This window comes from Lipotes vexillifer, unplaced genomic scaffold (assembly GCF_000442215.2).
Source record: "Lipotes vexillifer unplaced genomic scaffold, Lipotes_vexillifer_v1.1 scaffold164, whole genome shotgun sequence".
NCBI classification, from domain to species: domain Eukaryota; kingdom Metazoa; phylum Chordata; class Mammalia; order Artiodactyla; family Lipotidae; genus Lipotes; species Lipotes vexillifer.
This window is the reverse complement of record NW_006789313.1, coordinates 2,839,904-2,861,920: the sequence shown is the minus strand read 5'-3', so window position 1 is coordinate 2,861,920 and position 22,017 is coordinate 2,839,904. Positions and strand designations below refer to the sequence as shown.

The 22,017-nt window shown below is 42.1% G+C and overlaps 1 protein-coding gene and 1 non-coding gene across 3 annotated transcripts in view; both read right to left on the bottom strand.

Annotated features, from left to right (window-relative positions):
- Window positions 1-3,275: 3,275 nt before the first annotated feature.
- Window positions 3,276-22,017, bottom strand: part of SCG5 (secretogranin V) — a 55,358-nt gene continuing 36,616 nt past the window's right edge. The window contains exons 3-6 of one of the 2 annotated variants that reach the window (XM_007462512.1): window positions 18,202-18,351; window positions 14,436-14,548; window positions 7,733-7,786; window positions 3,276-3,850 (exon numbers count right to left, since the gene is read on the bottom strand). In XM_007462512.1, coding sequence (XP_007462574.1) covers window positions 3,755-3,850; window positions 7,733-7,786; window positions 14,436-14,548; window positions 18,202-18,351 — 413 coding nt within the window. In that variant the 3' untranslated portion in view covers window positions 3,276-3,754. The remainder of the gene's footprint in view (window positions 3,851-7,732; window positions 7,787-14,435; window positions 14,549-18,201; window positions 18,352-22,017) is intronic. The other variant, XM_007462513.1, reaches the window with a different exon arrangement.
- On the bottom strand, window positions 21,901-21,973 carry TRNAG-UCC (transfer RNA glycine (anticodon UCC)). Its single transcript has one exon. It is a non-coding gene; the product is annotated as a tRNA-Gly (tRNA).

Here is a 22,017-nt window from a genome sequence, read left to right as displayed (position 1 = left end):
CCGCAAAAAAAAAAAAATTCTGGGTTGCTGGTCCTGTAGAGTCTCCCCCATTCTGGATTTTGGTGATTGCTTCCTAGTGGTGTGTTGAACCTGTTTGTATTAGCAGGGAGTTAAACCCAGTGGTTCAGGTAAGATTGTTTGGGCAAGAGTATTTCATTGACAGTGCTTCACATTAATCACACCAGGAGGCACATAATACCTGTCTCTTGTTTGATCTGATTGACTAGTGGGTTCAGGTGCTGCTGGCCTGGTTGATCTATTAGCAATTAACTCTTTGGTCTTTCACCTGCTGATTAGAAGCCATTGACGATTATTGGCCATGACAATTTTCTTTCGAAATCCACATAAGAGAAGTTACTCTACCCTCTTCTTTCTTTCTCAACGGCCCCTCACGACAAACTTTGCTGTTCCTCGGTGATGACCAACGTGGCTCACACTACTGCTCTCAGCAGTGATTTCTAAACTTTTGTGAGGTCATAGGTCCCTTTGAGAATCTGGAACTTCTAAAGAAAAAAAAAAACCCCACCAGGTATGCATGGGTATGCATAGGCACGCAGAATGCCAGCGTCAGAGGCTCTTGGACCTCAGATTCGCCTGCACTCTACAAGCTTGTGGGCAGCTTTGACCTCATACGTAATCTTACTCCCCTGACCTCCCCCTCTAACTTGAAGACTTTACCTCTCGCATTTAAGTGATCCTGTCTTTTGTTCTCTGACTTTACAATTTTTCTACTTCCTCAAGCCCAGTGATCTTCAGCTCCACTGAACTCTATTTCCTGTAATTGTCACAAAGGAGATGTCATTCATTGTCGCTCGAAATTGTTCCTTTGCCGAGAATCCAAACTCAGCTTCCCTCAGGTAACCAACACTTTACCTTTCCCTCTTGTTTTCTTTTGTACCTATTGAAGCTTATTTCAAGCCACATCATTTCTGCTAATCTTTTGACCTTTCTCAGATCATTGATCCAACCCGACCCATTACAGAGCCTCATGTCCATAATGGGGTTGCTTTCCCTCATGTTTTAGAATCTTGACTCCTTGGCGTTCTACCATGTGCCAATCTGTGGGGCTCACTCTCATGTCTGCCCTATCTGCCCTTCCTCCCAAGATGCTGACAGTGGCTAGAGAAGGTTACTAAGGTTACTAAGGTTACTAAAGAATGTTGGCAGGGACCTTACGAATTCAGACTAAGTTATTAACTGGGCTGTCAGTGCAGTTCATACAGTTTCATTCATCCTGTCCTAATTCCCTATTTCTTTGCAACTCAAGATGTTGCCCATGGGCTTCCCTGGCGGCGCAGTGGTTGAGAGTCCGCCTGCCGATGCAGGGGACATAAGTTCGTGCCTCGGTCCGGGAAGATCCCACATCCGCGGAGCGGCTGGGCCTGTGAGCCGTGGCCGCTGAGCCTGCGTGTCTGGAGCCTGTGCTCCGCAACGGGAGAGGCCACAGCGGTGAGAGGGCCGCGCACCGCAAAAAAAAAAAAAAAAAAAAAAAAAAAAAAAAAAGATGTTGCCCATGGACCAGCATCACCAGCATCACCTATGAACTTACAAGAAATGCAAAATCTAAGGCCCTTCCTGGAACTACTGCGTCAGAGTGTGCATGTTAAACAATATCCCCATGTGAATCATATTACATTAATGATTGAGGAGCACCGTCCTCTTTGTTCTCCACAATGCTTATTCTAAATTTTTCTCAGAATACTTAAACTTATTCTTGATTTCCCCTATGGATGACTGCATCAGTCAGAGACCAACCAGGAAAACAGAAAACACTAAAGATTTCAAGCAGAAATAATTCAATGTAGAAAATGGGTTATACAGGTGATAGAAAGGCCAGGAAGCCAAACAGGAGTTGGTGAAATAACCCAGAGATTAACAGTATGACAGAAGCCATGGCCTCCTTAGGCTGCAGGGACCAGTGGAAGAGGTGACATGACTGGGGCCCAGGGGCCAGGCTTACCTGGCAGGAGATGGAGCCTCAGAGAAGATGCAGCTACCGGGAGCAAAAATGAATTACCTTGTTTTCTCCCATTTTCTCACCTCCTACTCCGCCCTCAGTGACCTCACATTAAACCCAGCCAGAAATCAGCTGACAAGGCAGCCTGTGAAACAGGGGAGGGCAGAAAAGGCATTGGAAGGTGAACAAGCCTAACCCAGGCACAATGACCTCCCCTTCTCCTGCTTCACTTCTACTCCCTTCCTCATGACCTCAAAGCATGTCTTTAGCCATTTTCCTTCCTTCTGTCCAAGCTTGGAGAAAGAGATGTCCTTTGCCCTTCTTCTAAGAGGACTGGAACTGGTATAAAATGTAATTAAAATGCCTGCGAAACACAGAATCCGTAAAGGAGAACTTCTCAGCTCTATACGTCTCTAGGACATGAGGGAACTCTCTCTTCAAATCAGGTGATAATGATGCTTCTGAAATGACACTACGGGTTGTGGAGAAATTGCCTGGTGAAGCCCTCTAGGAAACATGCCTCCTGCCGTAAAACAGGGGCCAATACCTTTCTTGATTTGTATAAGTAATAACAGACTCACATGCTAACTAAATATGGACAAGCTATTTCTATTAGACAAGTCACTGACATTTGGATTTAATATGCAGTTATTAAAATTAAAATCAAGAATGGTCTTTCTTCCCTGAGTCCTTTCTCACTGCCGTCTCCCTCTTATAGACAACGAAATTGAGGCCAATGATATCAAAGCCTGAAACCATCATCTCTTTTACAGTGAGGAGGTATAAAGAGCACGAGAGTAATCTCACCAGTGAACCGATTCCTGCCAGCCTTTCACTGATTTTTCTGACTTGGGAGGACTTGGCTGAAAGAAAATTGCCTGCCTCTTCAGAAGCATGCAGGAGAGCACGTCTGCATCTACCATTCCAAGCTTTGAAAGCAGCATGGAGCTGACTGACCTACTCAGAGCTCAGGGATTGGATGCTTCGCTGCCTGAGGACCTGGCTGGTATCAGTGTGAGTCCCCAGTGCACCCCCCCCAGAGCCCAGCCCTGTGCCTGGCACATGGTAGAAACAATGTTTGCTGAATAAAAAGTCAGAGTCAGCAGACCTTAGTCCCCGAGTACTGACTGTGCCACTTTCAGCTTTTCGTGGAAGCTGAGTCTCAGTCCCACCATCTGTAAAATGGGAGTAATAATACCCCCCGACATTTACTTCCCCGTATTATTGTTAAGATCAGATAAGATCATATTTGTGAGTTTGTTCTAGTAAGCAAAGAGTTTTTATAATGCTCTAAATTAAAAAGAAATTCACATACTCATGCTTGCATACACATTTATTAAGATGCAGCCAAGTGAAATGTGTCAGCTCCTCCTGGGTACAATCTTCTTTATTGGTGTGTAATAATGCCCAAGGGCTGGATTAACTACATAATCAAAATCAAATGCCAGCCTTTACAGACTTGGCCAAAACAGTGCCACCCGAAACACCATTTTAAACTGTAAGAAATCAGAGGACATTTCATTCATTTGCTTTTTATTGTTATTGACACAATACATTTTAATTTTAATGCTCATTGCAGCTCCACGTTTAAAGAAAAAAAAGCTCTTATCCTAATTTAGCAGAAAGCAGAGCTATCAGTGTGAAGGACAATAGGATATCAAAATACAGCTGCTTTTCATCCGTACTTGTCTAAATTAGAAACATGCTGCCATTCACAGGGGCTCTAACAACACGTGCACATAAGCAACACCAAGGAGGTCTGACAGGTCGTGTGGGTTTCCACTCAGCATCTTCACTTTACTCTGGGTCCTTATCCTCACCTGAAAAATGAGGGACTGACTTCTTTGCCACAACATTGTCCAGTCTCTGTCCTTGCAGATATGGATTGACACTCTGAAAAAAAATACATGGTTGGAGTCATACGTGGACATCGGATACAGACATTGCACAGAAGAAGTGAATGAGAATTGTTTCTGGCCTATTGGGTTAACAAGGTAACAGTGGTGCCTACTACCTACCAGATGATTACTCCGGTGCACTAATCAATACCTCAATGGCCAGAGAAACATTGACTGACAGATGTGTCTCTGTCTTTCACACAACTATTTCACACAGCTGAGTATCAGATACAATTTGGTTCCATCCCCTTTTTTGGCATAAAGATTTGAAGTGAACCAGCTAAGAAACCCTCACTATTAACTTAGATACAAAGCCTCACATGAAACAGAATTATTATCCTATGGCCTTATTTTAGGGGAGAGAGAATGTGAACTGCATTAAATCATTTTACAAGAAGAATGTTCTAAAGACGATGACAGAGCAGGGCCAGATGGGAATTAGTATCTGCAGAGTGGTCACAGATCACCTGTTGCTGTGACGGATTCTTTCAAAGCAGTATTCTACTTAAAGAGGACGCAACAGGGGCTCTAGCAATCATTTTCACCTTCCCTCAGTCAAATTCAAAACACGAAGAAAAGAAGGAAGTTATACAGAAAGCTCCTTTATTTTTGACTCAAGACTCCACCATCTGAAATCCTTTTCAGCTGTTGGTATTCTGAATAAGTCAAGGTTTTTCCATTCCTTCTCTAATCCATATCTATGTTTTAAGGTTTGGATTTGAACTAGTAACTGGAGCTTTACAACATAGTATTTAGCAAGCAGAAAAAATTCAGAATTTTTGGAAGATATTTGTTTATTGAAGTTGCCTGCCAATAACTGAACAAAAACGTAAGAAAGAAGCTGTAGTTACAAATAATCAGCAATCCCATCACACCTCTAGTCCCCATGGATGAATGGAGGCATTTTGCAGGGGGTCTCTCTTGCCCACGGGACATTGTCTGCCATAACTTTCGAAGGGTGAGCAGACATTCTCCAAAAGACAAGGCCTGGAATCTGAGTTTAGTATTTAATGAATGTCCTTCCACATTCTGACAGGTAAAAGCATGAATGATGAAAGGTCCCACACATTCTGCAAAAATGCATCACCAACAAGCTGAGAATTACAAAGTATGCAATGTCCTCATATATCTGAAAAGTGATATGTCACCAAATAACAGTACTTTGCTGGGAAGCATCTTTAAAATATTTTAAGTAACTAAAATACCTTTTTATATCAGGAATTGTCAACTGGAATGGCCTGGCCTATCCCAGGGAATCGTATCAGAATCTCTGGCTAGGTGGAGCATGTGTGAACTGAAAAAGTGTATTCAGTATTATAAATATTTTGATTGATTTTTTAGTAAAATATATATTTTACTAAAAATTCTAATATATTTTAAAAGGATATGAGATATTCATGTTATCAAATATGGGAATAAAGGGTTGATAAACTCTTTAAATAATAGATCTCAAATATCAACAAGATACATCTTAAGAGTTAGTTTGCAAAGTCATTTAAAAGGTGAATTGACCTTTTACTCTTGAAGCAACTAGGAATTCAACCAGATTTGAGCAAGTATAGAAATTTGCATAAAACCACCTGAGGCTCTGTTGTAACTCTGGGGAGAATCCCTCCTGGTAAGGGACTGTCATGGCACCAAGTCCTTTGGCCCAGACCCGGAACATGCCAAATGATAGAGGGCAGGGGAAAGTGAAGTAATGAGGAAGTAACAGGAGCAATCACTTGAACTTTTTTTTTTTTAATTTAAACTACAATAGTATTTTTAAAAAAATATTTATATATACATTTATTTATTTGGCTGCACTGGGTCTTAGTTGCAGCATGCGGGGCTTGAACTTTCTTGATAAATGTCTATGAGTATTGAATCCTACACATAAGGGTAATAATAATGATGATACTTGGTTTTAATTATCCTCTGAAGAACTCAAAGCACTTAGATATTTACCTTCTCCCTTGGGTGAGAGACTGGCTAGGTTACACAGAGAACATTATTGCCACTTCACAACCGGCAGAACCATTGGGATGGGATCCCTGCTTCTAGTGACCTCTGGAAACCACAGCAGATGCTGAGCTCAGTTGGAGAAAGCCTTGATTTTTCACAAAAGCCAATAATTTCTTTATATTGATTCGCACACTTGAGGGAGTCCTTTCAAGTCTTCAGTCAAGGTGGGAACACCACCTGAGGCCTGATGACAGGGGAGGCAAGTTCTGTTTCTCCACCAGACCCTGAAAGGCCCCTGGTTTACGGCATGAGCATGGATCTTTGTATCAACAGACGCCTGAGAGTAGGAAGAACTTGATACCTCTGGGTCAAAGTGATCGTTATTTTCATAAACTCTAAGCCTTTCCTATGTGGAGGAAGTTGAAGCCAAAGTAAAATCCTTTATAACATGTGTCCTAGCCAGAGTCCTGAGTTTTGGTAGTCACTGGTCTCATGGAAGAATGACCTAAATCATGACCCACAGTCATTAACTGAGTCAGGGCAGAAGGAATAGTGAGCGAGGTGATTAAAGCTTCTTGCTAAGTTACTCATTTTGGTACGGTCATTGGTCTGATTTGGAAATATCCTTGTTGTGCCATGGGGAGATGCTCAAGCCATCTTACTGGTAAATTATGGGTATTCTGAGCTCTTGGAATAGAATTTCTTGATGTTCTCTCAAGACCGCATTATACCTTTCGGACCCTTCCTGCCATCATCTGCCACTAGAAACTGTACTCACCCAAGAAAAACCCCTAATAACACCATTAACTCTCTGAAGATCTGTTTACAAGCAAAACTTTGCTTCTCAAATAGAAAACTGGCCACGGGTCTTCTGTATTTTGTCAGGCAGCACAGGGGCTTGGAACTTTCTGTTTCAGGGACCTGAGGAATTAATGTTGAGTCCAGAAAATCCACACCTCTTAAAGCATTCTCTGCCTGGATTCGGCAAAACTATTCAGAATGGCCACAATTACCACTGTCCAGATTCCCAAATTTTGCCAGGATCCAGGCACTTGCTATTCTAAATAAACAGTCAGTAGCCTTGGGTATACAGTTTGGTTTGTATATTTTAACTAAAATGGTTACTCCCTGGCAGCACTTTGCTGTGTAATAAGCAGGACTTTAACTTTTTCCTCCATCTGATCCAAAACAAATGGCAGGTGGTTTTGTCTAGTAAGGCACCAACCACTGACCACTTGTTCAGTCTCAACACCATAAAATGCATTGTAAACCCAAAGCAAATTGACATCAGCTTTACAAGAGGCATCACTGTAGTGGGTAAATGCACAGCACCTTGGGCAGCTCAGAGACGGTTAATAACTAAGCCTGCAGTAAATTCACCAGTCAGCGAACAAATATAATGGATCTAGTGAATTTTTACATCATTCTGGCTAGAGCAAGGGAAAAAAGTATGTAGAAGGAATGAGGTTTGTTCATCTCATCTTCTGCCCCTACATTCCTTCAAAATTATTGCCTGGAGCAGGCAGTTCAACACTTCCTGGCTCCTGTCTCGAGTTTTTATATAATTGATGCAGAGGTGTGAGCAGTTTCCCCCAGTGGCCTACAGACCCTTTGAGGAAAGACATACCCTCCTGTACTCCCCGCGTCCCTACACCCATGGTAGGGATGCAACTGACATTTTGTGAGTGCAATGGAGCTGGTAGAATTGCCACAAAACTTAGCATGCCACTAAAAATCACATGCTAAAGCTTGGGGAAGACATCGCAGAAACCAAGGGCAGACTTTTTAGGCATGGCCCTTGTCACTCGGGACCACTGTTCAGCACGTGAAAGGATTCTGCTACTTTCCAACCACTGAGGCTGACGGCCTGTCAACTGTCCCCGCTCAGAAAGCTCCAGGCATCCCCACAGCCCGCCAGCCAGCCAGGCGTTACCCTCCGCTTGCGTCTCTGTCCTCCTTTCATCTTCTCATAAAGGAGCTTCTTGTTCTAGAGTGGGGAGAAAAGAAAACACAAACGCAGAAGTATGGATCACATTTGGTCAACGTCTATTTTACACCTGGTGTGTCCCCCTGGATATTTGCGTACCCATATTTTGGAAACGAAACCAGATGAAAGGAATGTCGTGGCAGAAAGACCACAAGAGAAAAGCCAGTGGTTGTACAATTTTTAATAAAGTGCTCTGCAATGCCCCCGAGGCACACCAGTGTCATCAACAATCACATAAACAAGAAAATATGACATTCTAACACACAAGGGGCACTGGAGACCCATCTCACTTTGAACAGGCTTTGTTTAAAACAAACAATTTTATCTTATTTTACTTTGGTATCTAACTCCCTTTTTATGAGCTGTACACATAAATCGTTCTCTAGAGTAGGGTCTGACTATTAGCGACAATCCTCTGTGTAAGCAAACGAGACACTTGACTTCTGTGACCCTTCCTCTTGTGGCTTGAGTCAGTGCCCCCAGTCAAGGCAATCAGAAAACCATTCGGTCTATAATATTTTTAATAGAGTGAACCTTTTAAAAACTGCCAAAAAACTTCTTGGCAGAAGGAAAGTTGTGTTGGGGCTGGGCGGTGGGGACAGGCTCCGTTACCACAGTTTGTTTAAGTGTTGCCTCATATTGCCAGATTTCAAACATCTAGTGGACTTAAATGAGCTCTAGAATATCAGACGCATGCTGAATAGATTTCCATTCTGTTGGGATTACAAGAGACAGAACACTTAACCTGAGGGAGAACGGGAGAAGGGGAATTGGGGGCTTCCTTAGGTTGTTGTTTTATTTGATTTTTTTTGTTTGTTTGTTTTTCTGCGGTCCACAGGCCCCTCACTGTTGTGGCCTCTCCCGTTGCGGAGCACAGGCTCCGGACGCGCAGGCTCACCGGCCATGGCTCACGGACCCAGCCGCTCCGCGGCATGTGGGATCTTCCCGGACCGGGGCACGAACACGCGTCCCCTGCATCGGCAGGCGGACTCTCAACCACTGCGCCACCAAGAAGGGAGATAATGTATAAAAGAGGTGATTCATCTTACTCTAAATAAGATACCCTGACATTGATTGAAAAAAAAAGAAAAAAGGAGACGACAGAGTTCTGGTAAGGAACAAGTTTCTACAATCCTAGTATCTCGTGAGCTGTCTGGATATCAAATTTTTTTTCATGATAGATTTGCAAATGAAAATGACAAATGCCAAGAATGAGCTTCATAGTTTTCATGTTCATTAAAATCTACTCCACCCACAATTTACAATGTGCATCTCTTGCCCAACCTCAGCTATGCACGGAGGCTGTGCCAGGGCGTCAAGGAGCCTCCACAGCCCCAAAGGCCGGCCCTGGCCGCAGCCTCCATCTCATGTTCATTTGGAGAACTGATCAGTTTAATCTCAGAAGGGAGAAAAGACGGACTTGCAGATCATTCACTCGAGGAATGAGGATATTGCTGTGAAGCTCATTCCCATTGTCTGTACTTGCCTTTCTGTGGATGAAACAATTCCTGATGCAAGAGAATGTCCTGGGAGTTTGTGCTAAAGCTGGGGAAGGGGGTTGGGAGATAGGGGGCCAGGAAAGAGGCTTCTTCATGTGTAGCACCGGGATCAGCTGCCTGAGTGGGAGGGAGGGCACCGGGGCCCACGAGCTGGTACCATGGGGTGGGACAGACAATCAGCCATAGCAGAGGTCCACTGTGCCGCCAGCAGGGTTAAAGACAGCAGCATTTTAGTTACTCCCCTTTAGAAGGTCATGGGACAGGTTATACTCATAAGAGCCTTCATTCAAAAAGAAATGCAAAGGTCTGTCAAGTCTTCCTCTCAAGGATGGTCCCTGTGTTTCCCTAAGAGCACAGGTTAGGATTAGCAGGATTCTTTCCAACCCCTGCCTGACAGTGGCCTTGGCATTCCCGATTAGCCCCACTATCATATGGATTTAAAGGCAGGGACTGGCAGGTGGGTGAAAGAAGTATACAAAAACGAATGGGAAGAAACCAGCCCCTCTCCTGACACCCATTCCCTATAGGTGGGGCGGGGAGGGGGGAGCAGTGAGGCTGTTTTCCAGGTGAGTAGCAGGTTTGAGTTCATGGAGAGAGCTTTCCATGGTGCCATCAAGATTTTGGACAACTGCCCAGATCTTGGCTTCAAATTCCATTCCTAAATGGAACCAGAGAGGCTTCTTAGAGAAATGTCTGATTCTAGGGCTAGGCCAGGGAAAGTACAAGGATGAATGAAGTTGGGATATCTAACTGGGCCAGAAAGTAAGGAAATACTCAAAAAGTGATGAGACATAGTGAAAGGAAAGAAAAGGCGGCCTGCAGAGACTCCCACTGGCTAAATCTAGGACAGTTTGAGCAGCAAAATAAATCATAATAGGAAACAATGAATCTATACTGATAATACATTTTAAAACAAATAAATAAATGGGGGAGCAGGGAAAAAATCTTGCTTAGAAGAGAATGCCAACCAAGAAATGCCGAAAGAATAGTAGAGTTTTAAAAAAATCACCATTTACAACTACCATAGTTATCATTGATTCTGGTGAGTGTCATCAATGGATACTAAGATTGTTAGTTGAAAGTTTAATGGGTACAGAATATTTATACAGTCTTGAAGTAAATCCCCATAGATCAACGATTAATTTCGAAGGGAAAGATACTGATTTTACACTGGAGAAACTTGGCAGACACCATGTTGCCCAAGTCACCACCAATTCTGGGGCAAACTGGCTTCATGGGCCTCCCGAGGGAAACACTAAGAACACATCAGAAAGGCATAGCTCATGTCTAATGACACGGAAACATGAGAGAAACCCAAACTGAAAAACAGGCGACTCTTCAGACACATTGAGGGCATGAAAGATAAAGAAAGGCAGAGGGTCCTGTATCTCATTTCTCCCATGGCTCAGGTTCATGGCTCTGTTCAACTGCATCCGATTAAAGACCTGAGCTGCTGATGAAAAGATGTGGAAAGCACATGGAAAGGAGAAACATTTGCTTTCGAGACAACTTTTGCCTAAGTGAGTAACACTCAGCAATGAATGTGTGGAGGGGGAGATGGCTGACATATGTGGTAGCCAGCTCAACGCTGTGGATACACACATCGTCTGAAAGACAACCAGTCCTAGGTAGGACTCGACAGGACCGCTGTACAGGACACACTATGAGCGACGAGCCAAGAAAAGATAAGGAATTTATCCAGTTTTTACAGAACTCTCAGAGTTGAATGGTCTGGTTCAAATCGCAGCTCTGCCAATCATCAGCTGTTTGGTATTGGGCAGGCTATTCAAACTCCCTAAGCCTGTATTTTCTCATCTATAAAATGAGCATGATAGGGAAGGGCAGACTGAATGAAATAATTCATGTAAAGTATTTAGCATAGTGTCTGCCTCACAGTATGGTGCTCAACAAATAGGACTATTTACTATTTTATTATAAAATACAATGACTATTATCATCATCTTTGTATTTCCATCACCTAACACAGGGCCTGGAAGGCATATGATGTGCATTTAATAAATGTATCTTGATGTATTAACAAAGAGAGAGGAATGCAGGAAATTAGACAGACACTGATATTTATAATATGTGAATCACTGCTCAAAACCCAGCTGAACTCCAGCTAATATCAAAGACAGGGAAACATTACTAGCAAATAAGGAGTCAGGGTCTTGTGTGCAGGTGTCTTGTGAAAGATAATTCCTTTGTTAACTTAAAGGGTAGTGGAGCTTAAGACAAGCTTGAGACCATCATTCTTTATAAACACTAAGGAAAGCTTCGGGACCCCAGCTTGCAAAAGCAAGACATACTCAATTCACACTTCCATGCGAAGATCAAGCAAATCATGTTTGACTGCTGGGTGGTAATGAGAAAATAAATGAAGGAAACTTAAGTTTAAACAGACACATAATTACAGATGAGAAAGGTGTGTAAACATTGTTCCTCGTCATTGATCTGTAATAGTCCTAACTTCTAGTGTTTAGCTCTGATGTAGACAAAGAATGCGAGTGACTGAGAGAAAACAAATCAGTATTTAGAGAAGGAAGCAAGAAAAGAATGAGAGATGGTGGCTGGCCTTGTACTGGAGTGCTGGGAGTGAGTGGAACATGATGAGAGAAATCTTTAAAGGTTTTCAAGAAGAGATGAGGAAAGTTGGCAACAGAGAAGTTTCCATCTCTCCCACTTCCTCAGTTGGGCTCTCTGCCCTCACTCAGACTGTTCTCCACTTCCCCCTTGCATCCTTTCCCTCATTTCCAGCCTACCAGTCATGCGAGGTAGACATGTCACCCTAGAATTCAGTGCTGCCCTTTTTTAGTGTCTTTGACGTCCTCAATTGTTATCATACAATTGACCACGTGAGTCCTCAGTCCTGGGTCTTCCTCTACCCTTCTCTTCCATTTTCCCCAGTAATTTAACCCGGTATACTCATGGTATAGCTGGATCAGGAAGCTGAACAGTGCTAAGTTGGGTTCATTTTATTTTCATGCAATTCATCACAAGATGGTAAGCTCATCGAATACCACTACCATGTTGATGACTACTGTATATCAAGCACCTAGCACAGTGCCTGGAACAAAGCAGGCTCCATCCTGGCCCTTGCTTCAGTTTGGCAATACTTCTCATCTCTTATGGATTGCTTCCCAGTGCTCTGCTGTGGTCTTCTACTTTTTCCTACCCTGTCTCTGCTTCCTTCTTTCTCTGCTACCTCCCTCTCTTCTTCCTTTCTTTTTTTTAATTCCCTCAGAGGAAAAGTTCATACCTTCCATTTCTTATAAACCTGATATAGCTCTTTTTTCCTCCTCATGCTATGTATATGCCAAATACCAATTCTAGTCAGTTCCCTGGCCCCCTTTGAAATGTCTTGGATTCTCATTGTGTTGGTGAGATTCACTTAAATTCTCTATGTTCACAGCCTTCATAACTAGAATTACCTTCTCTATTTTTTTCCTGCCTTTAGTCTCTTCTCTATATACTTCATCATTCTCTATGCCACCCTAATAACTTTTATAGAAGACTTTCATGATTTCAGTCTCCTATTCAAGAACCTATAGATGATTGCCTATGTAATTCAACATATTTAAACACTGCTAGTAGGCTTCAGGATGGCTCTACAAATTCTCCCTAACAGAACTGCTTATGAAAAAGAAGAGAAATAGAATAATGCATAATGGAAGAAGCAAAATTAACTTAGAGTGTATTGTTGCTTTGTTGTTTTAAGACAGGAAACATGTGCATGTTGACAGGAGAGGGAATCAAACTGCTTGGATGATGGAAAAGATTATGGAAAAATGAAAGTGGTTATTAATGAGGAAGGACCTCTCTCTCTCTGAAACAATGTAAAAGGAAGTGAGAGAGTTTAGCCCTGAGATCACAGTATTCCTAGTAAAGTAGGCAGCAAGCCGGCTGCCAGTAATGAGCTGAGAAGAGACCTATAATTTTAGAGGGGCTTAGGCAATTAGGAGTATCTCCTCATTCCTCATTCACTCACTCCTCCCACAGACGTAATGACCACCTATGTATATGTGAACTAACACTTCTTAGTATTTTTCCACTTTGCTCACATGGCTTCAGCATTTGATTACATCATCCAAGCCGCATGAAGATAGATCTCTCTCCACTCAATTGTGATCTTGTTCAATTCATTGTTCCAGCTTGTTCGGATCTTCTTGAATCCTAACTCTGTCATTCAGTGCTCTCCCTTCCAACTTCGTATCTTTCTGAAGAATCTGATAAGTTCATGTTCTATAGTTTTTATTACAGACATTTACAAAAATGTGGAGTGGGATAGCGCGAAGGCACACAGGATACCATGTGAAATCGCTCTCCCTCTTGACATGGACTCTTTAAGAAACTCCCTTCTGATAATGTTCTCCTGCCTAGGTTGTATCCCTCCACTTCTTCAAACAGGAGATCATGAAAGAGCTGATCAAACACTTTGCTGAAGTCCAAATGCACCATGCTCACTTCATTTCCCTCATCAAGCTGGCAAGTAAATGAATAATGCTGGCAAGTAGAAGAATACAATTAGATTGACAAAACTTGTTTTTTTAGCAAACCTATACCAAATGGTCATGATTTCTCTTCTAAGTGCTTATAAACAATTTCCTCAACTGGCAGTTACAGATTCTTGCCTGGTATTGACAGCAAGTTCACTGCTACACATTTTGGAATTTATCTTCTCTTTCCATAGAGCAGGATTACATGTCTGTTTCTCAGCTTCTGGCATGGTCTTCCCTTATTTCTGCAGAGATCATCTCCCTCAGTCTAGAGATAAAACTTGCAAATTTTCTTAGTATCCTTTTTTTTAAAAACAAAAATATCATATACTTCCTATAAGAGCTGCATGAAACACTGATGAGATTTTAGGACGTGTTGTGACACAGGCTATGGAGTAGACCAGAGTAGAAGCCTCTGGGACTACAGCCGATGAGACTGGTTCAGGTCCCTGACTCTTCGGATGGATTGGTGTATTGAGCCCTAGACAGTGAGTGTGGTTTGGAATTAAAGTCCTTCTCAACCAGAGATTTCTGGAAAAAATCAGCTTCTAAGCAATTTTCCTTCTCTCTCCCCACCCATGTTGCTCATCTCTGCCATCAGTACCTTTAGAGTACCAGAGTATAAGACCTATTAGCAATTAAGATTGGACTTACCCACTTGCCCAAGCCTGGATAGTCATGTTCTGGATCAAAAAGGTGCTGGTGTAACTGGAATTCTCGACTGAACTCTGCTGTGTCAGGGGTGTTTTCTAGACATCCATCATCTACTGCAAACAACAAAAGGTTTTTGAGAAACAGCCACGACATCTATTGTTATTCTAAGAGTTAATTTATTAAAAACAACTAGGCACCCAAAGGTCAGAATCTATTCACATCAGTCACTCTAAGTCACTTTCCTTCTGGGATTTGCTCATCCCAGACTCCCATTACCTCTCCTACCCATGGCAGAGACTGGTTGGCTGCTCCCCAAACCCACTTCCTATTCCCTGTCGGCACATGGCTAATTTCCCAGCCTTGATATGCAATCAGGTGGAGTCATATGCCTGGGTTTGGGCCAATGGAATGTGGGCAGAAGTGATGTACTCCACCTCTAGGCCTGACCCATAGAAACCTTCTATATGACCCCCTCTCCTTCTCTCCCCAATCCCCCGCCTTCTGTCGGTCTACTTGCTACATGTTGCCGACCAGGGCAACTGTAGATGTCAAGTGCAAAGATGAGATGGCAGTCTGCGTTGCTGAACCATCCACCCCTACCACACCCTCACCCACCTTTGGCAGGACTTCACACAAACGAGAAATAAACTTCTATTGTGTTAAGCCACTATTATTTTTTATCTGTCATAACAGCAAGTATTTCCTTCACTGGTATATTTCCATTCCACATGACTCACTCTGTTTTCTCTTGGGTGGGCTCTTTAGAAATGATTCTGGCTTCTTGGCAAAAGTCCATTATATAAGAACAATAATTATTAGACAGTACTTGATGTTGTGTGTTGTAGTGGTAACAGGGTAAGCTTGGAGTCAGAAAGCTAGACACAAGCTCAGGGTTCAAATCCTAACTCATGAGTGATAGATGGGTTTAGTTTCTTGGGAAAGTTAACTTATTCTAAGTCCATTTATTCATCTATGAGATGGGGATAATCAAATCCTTACCTTACAGGGTAGCTATGAGGAATAGAGATGATCATATATAGAGCATCTGGCACATAATAGGTTTCCTCCATGTTTTAGTTCCCTTCTCACCATCTTTCTTTAAATGACAGTTCATATTATCAATGTTCTTTGAAATAAAGCATGTCTTCTATTCAAACCCAAGAAAGGTTATCCCTCTTGGCTGCTGCTTTTACCTAAGCCCTATCATTACTAGACACAATACTCTGAAAATAAGCCATTTTTTTTTCTGTCTCTAATGTGTTTTAGACAACAGCTTTAAAAAGAGGGGCTGGGGGGCTTCCCTGGTGGCGCAGTGGTTGAGAGTCCACCTGTCGATGCAGGGGACGTGGGTTCGTGCCCCAGTCTGGGAGGATCCCACATGCCACAGAGCGGCTGGGCCCGTGAGCTGTGGCCGCTGAGCCTGTGCATCCGGAGCCTGTGCTCCACAGCGGGAGAGGCCGCAACAGTGAGAGGCCCGCGTACCGCAAAAAAAAAAGCAGGACTAGAATGAAAGAGACTTCCTTTTGAAGGGATAGTGAGGCATCAAAGTCAGTAATAAAGGGGGTCTAATACAATCAGTCAGGTAGTCTGGTCTCTTGAGACTGCTCTGATGCCTTCCAGCAGCTTTAAGCATCCAGTCTCTCAGCCCTTAACAGCATGAAGCTCCTGAGGAAGGCACTGGCATTTGGAACAAATCCCTAGTGTGGCTCTGACGTGGCTCCCCACTTCTCACTGAACTATTTATCTAACTTCATCTAGAGCAATTAACATGCAGGAAAGGGATAGCAAAGCAAGAGAGGTCAGGCACTCTGCATATGGCAGCGTATGTTAGCTTAATGAAAAGACAGGGAAGGAAATGGCAGGTAATCTCAGACAAGAAAGGTCCTGGGAGCTGGGTCCTTTTATCCAACTCTATCAAACAGCCCTGATTGCTCCATCTCGGAGCTCCTAAGTGCTCCTAATTATTGCTTGATCACATAGATCTATATATTGCTTTTCTTTCAGAATAAGCTAGGACTACAATGAATTTTTTTTAAGGCACTGACTATGTCTTCACTTTATAGATGAAGAAACTGAGGACCAGAGAAGTAAACTGACATACTATGATTAGGACAAAAACTCAGATCTCTTGGCTCAACCTCTGGTTCTCTTTCCATTCTCCAACAACAGTTCTCAAAACTTTGGTATGCTCCAGAATCACATGAAAGGCAGGTTAGAATATGAATTTCTGGATCCTACCCCCGGAGCTTTTGATTCAATATGTCTGGAGTAGGGCCTGAAAATCTGCATTTGCAGTAAGTTTCAGGTAATGCTGATATCGCTGGGACTATACATCAAGAACGTCTGTATCATATGATATTGAATCAATTTAACCAAATCCCCATGGAGCCTGAACTGGCCTTTCTTCCTTCCCATCCAAAGTCCCACAAGCAAGTAAAACGTGGCTGATTCAGATTTTCCTGTGGTCCTGGGCCAGCGTCCCTGCACTAGCTTGGCCACATCCAAATACACTGGTTGTTCCATCTCAGGATGAAGCCTCTGTCCCCCATGGAAAACAAGAGACCTCGCCCTAAATGAAAAGGGGAATATCTTTCAGAGAGAGCCTGTATTGTGTTTTAGAAAAGCTGAGGGGCCAATACTGACAGAATTTTCAGAGCAAGGCATCATGACATGGTGGTTGCATGCACAGTCCTGAATCAGGTAGATCTGGGTTTGAGCCTTGGCTCAACTACTTGCTACATGGATAACCTTGGTGAAGTTACTTTCTAAGTTTCCTTGTATGTAAAGTAGGGATAATAAATACTACCTAGCATTATTATTAGGTTGTGGGGAAAACACTATTCTGTTGCTGGAAGCGAGTACAAGCCCAAGGAAAGAGATTCATTTCTTACTAGTGGCAAAGCTATTTATAATCAGGATGACATTTAATGAGTCCTTACTCTGTGCTGGGTGCTGTACCAAGTGTTTAACATGGGTAATTTCATTTAATTCCCCAATAACCCCCATTTTGCAAATAAGGAAACTGAGGTGCAAGTGGTTCACTAACTTGTTTGAGGTCACACATCTCGACCTTGGGTTTGAATTCCAGTAGTCGTCAGTCTAGAGCCACTACTCTGAACCACCAAGGTAAGCTGCTCAAAGCCCAGCATAAGCGTAGCACGCTCACCATTCATTCTCTTTCGAATTGGGTGGTAGGAAAGTGGGAGCGATTCATGAGGAGCAAGGAAACTTTCAACCTTTTCCCTTAACCAAATTCTTCCCTTCCAGGGCCCCCTCTCTCTCATGCCGCCTCCCAGCCCCCAAAGAAATATTTCAGGATAGATGCTCACTGGTTACAACATAGTTGAGATATCGATTGTCAAGAGAAGGTAAGGAAAACAAATGAGCATGGATCATCCACATACTGAAAAGTTCCAAAGACACTAAAAGTGGGCAGCGATTGTATCATAGAAGAGGCAAAAAAAGAGAAAATCCTTCTTCCTTTGTATTAAAATTGGAGCCAGTGCAGAAAAGAGCATCAACTCCCAAAGAGGGAGAGAGACAGAAGATAAAGCCTTGGCTAGGGGAGTCCTCCGTGGGTGTATCGGAACACCAGAACTCACCAAGCGTTCTAGAATCAACTTCCCTTTCCAACGCACATACAGATACACAGGGGCTCATCGGAATAGAAATACTATTTCTCTGAACGTGTGCAGCCAATGTTAGAATTTTTAATTTCCTCCCAAAGGCTCTACCTTTCATGAGAACCCAAGGGCATGCCCACTACCTGTTTTTCCAACTGGACAGGGATTTGGAGGGTCTGGGTAGCCCTGATCTTCACTGAAGTCCTTGGGAATGTTGTCACCGGTCAACTCTGCCACAATGTTTGGGATGTTGCCAAAGGGACCCAAGTGCTGAAGACCTTCATGAGCTCCACCTGCCAGGGAATCAGAAGCAGTTCATTTCAGTGCAATGACATTCATTTCAACTAATATTTATTCAGGCATACCATACAGACAAAGCACTGTGCCCTATGCTGTGGAGAGAAAAAAGGAAATCCAACAGTTCCTACCCTCTAGGGGGTTAAAATTTTAGTTGTGGAAACAGACACATACTGCACACATATCATTTCCACACAGGGCACACTGTAGATGTGCTGTAATAGACGTGTTAAAATATAGCATTGGGAGCAGAGTAAAGGGAGTGTTTCATTTGGCTGATAGGACGGGGAGGGCTTCTTGAATGAGTTGGAGCTTGAGTGGCACTGACACAGATGGGCTGGGGTTTGGAAGCTGGGCATGGAGCTCAGGGAAGAGAAGAGGATGCAACTGGCATCCAGGTAAAAGAAAAGGCTGAGTAACAACCAATTACCACAAAAAAGGGAGATGAAGGAAAAGGTCTTTGTCCTCTTGCCATTCTAGATCGACCACTTAAAACTGGGTGCATTTACTTCAATTTTCTTCTCTGCACATCTTTTCATATCTAAGTGTTTATTGGTTTTCCACTTACTATTAAAGCATGTGGCTGCATGGTCTCTATCCCCTTGATTATAAATGAATATGTAGTCTTCTATCCAGTGGCTCTACCACAACATTTTAATCATTCCCACTTTGTGGGATGTTTAGTGTTTCCCAATTTACTCTTGGGCATTTAATTTTTTCCATATTTTGGATTAGTTTTCCTCAGGAGAGACTCCCAGAAGTCAAATTACTGGGTCAAAGGCTATAAATATTTTATGGCTCTTTATATTACCAAACTGTTTTCCAAAAAGGAGGTATCAATTAATAAAATATCATCAACAAAATCCGACATTACCATTTTTACAACATCTTAACCAGCATTGGGTTCTACAAAAATAAATTTTTATGTTGTCTTTGCTAATTTAAAATCTTTTAGAAAAATTACTGCTTTATTTTGAATGTCTTTGATTACTAGCTCAAATGTTTTTCCATGTGTTTATTTACTAGCTTTAATTTCTTTTCTGTGAGTTGTCTGTTTATGCTCTTGGAATTTTAGTGTTTCTCTTATCAATTTGCATGAACATTTTACATAATAAAGATATCAGGCCTTTGGCCATTACATTTCCTGCAAACACTTCCCCATGTTGTCTGACTGAATTCTGGTTATTAAACTTGTAATACCGATAGTTTGCTAACATAAGTTTTTAATATTTATTCACTCAGACTTGTTGTTATCCTTTGTGATTTCTCCTCACCTTCTAAACTTACAAAACTATTGCCACTTCAAAAGTACTATCAACATTTAGATATTTCTTTCAGTTTTTCTATTTTTAAAATTAACTCTTTGGTACAGCCACTATGAAAACAGGGTGGAGGTTCCTCAAAAATGAAAAATAGAACTATCATATGATCCAGCAATTCCACTCCTGGGTATTGAACCAAAGAAACTGAAAACACTAATTCAAAAATATATATGCAGCCCAATATTCATTGCAGCATTATTTACAACAGCCAACATATGAAAGCAACCTAAGTGTCCATCAACAGATGAATGGATAAAGAAGATATATATATCTTTATATATATATAAAGAATATATCTATATATCTGTATCTATCTATCTATCTATCTATTGAGAGAGTCAGTGGAATATTACTCAGCCATAAAAAAGAACGAAATCTTGCCACTTATGACAACATGGATGGACCTGGAGGGTATTAAGCTAAGTGAAATACTGTATGTTTTCACTTATATATGGCATATAAAAAACAAAACAAATGAATAAGTATAACAAAACAGAAACAGATTTGCAGATACAGAGAACAAACTACTAGTTGCCAGAAAGGAATGGGGGTGGCAGGGGGTTGGGTGAAATAAATGAAGGGGATTAAGAGGCACAAGCTTGAGGTTATAAAATAAAAAAGTCACAGCGATGTAACGGGCAGCACAGGGAATATACTCAATGATATTATAATAAATTTGTACATTGCATAATCTATAAAAATATTGAATCACTGGGACTCCCCTGGTGGTCCAGTGGTAAAGAATCTGCCTTCCAATGCAGGGGATGAGGTTTCGATCCCTGGTTGGGGAACTAAGATCCCATATGCCGCAGGGCAACTAAGCCCATGTGCAAACTACAGAGCCCATGTGTTCTGGAGCCTGCGCCACAACTATAGAGAAACTCAAGCAGACTGCACACTGTAATGAAAAAGATCCTACATGCCTCAACAAAGATTCCATGTGCTGCAACTAAGACCCGACGCAGCCAAAAATAAAGGAAAATAAATAAATATTTTTAAAAAACATCGAATCACTATGCTGTGCACCTGAAACTAATATAATATTGCAAGTCAACTATACTTCAAAAAAAAAAAGAAAAGGAAGAATTAACTCTGTAATCTATATGCTATGTGTTTTAGTGCATGTAAAATAATTAACCATTTTCCCATTTGTTAAGTGATTCTGTTCTTCCCCACATATTTCATTCCTTCAGCAAATATTTAGGTACCCCATAGATACCAAAACCTGCTCTGAATACCAAGGCACAGCAGTGAATAAGAGCAACTTATGGGCTTCCCTGGTGCCACAGTGGTTGAGAATCTGCCTGCTAATGCAGGGGACATGGGTTCGAGCCCTGGTCTGGGAAGATCCCACATGCCGCAGAGCAACTAGGCCCGTGAGCGACAACTACTGAGCCTGCGCGTCTGGAGCCTGTGCTCCGCGACAAGAGAGGCTGTGATAGTGAGAGGCCCGCACTCCGCGATGAAGAGTGGCCCCCGCTTGCCACAACTAGAGAAAGCCCTCGCACAGAAACGAAGACCCAACACAGCAAAAATAAATTAATAAACTCCTACCCCCAACATCTAAAAAAAAAAAAAAAAAAAAAAAGAGCAACTTATGTTGTGTAACTTGCTTTACTTAAATATAATGCATGTCAACTTCCAGACTCTCCTCTTGTAGCCTTAATATCCTATAAGGTTCAGGAACCTTACTTTTCCAACCCTAGAGCAGCCATTTCAGGAATGAATTCCTATTTATTAACCTTATTGTGACACAGCTCCCTTGATGCACAATCACCCTGTACATAGACCTATACACAAAGGGCCAAATCCAAAGGTGCTTGCTTGATGTGCATGAAATTAGAACAAAATCAGGCTAAGGTAACCATACTTCCACCTTTCATGAGAAGAATGGTCTTGCCAATAGTTTATATTACTTAAGTCTAGCTGGGTGAGGCTCTATTTTCCCCTGGATGAGCTGAGCCAAGGTGTGCCCTCTGACACTTTATATTTTTCTCTTTTTTGGTTGAACTAGCTCCCCTTTGGATCAACACAATTTTTCTTTGGAAACAGTAATATATTCAGTAGGATCATGGCTAGCTCTTAGTGTCCTGGGAATCATATTGTCTCTTTGAAGTGACATTGCATCTTTTTGTCTTAACTTATTATGTTTGATTAACATTTATTCTTTTTTGTTTGTTTCTTTGTTTTTTTGACCTCACAGCGTGGCATGTGGGATCTCAGCTCCCCAGCCAGGGATCGAACCTGCGTCCCCTGCAGTGGAAGTGCAGAGTCTTAACCACTGGATCACTGGGGAAGCCCAGATTAACACTTATTCTTTTTTTTTTTTTTTTTTTTTTT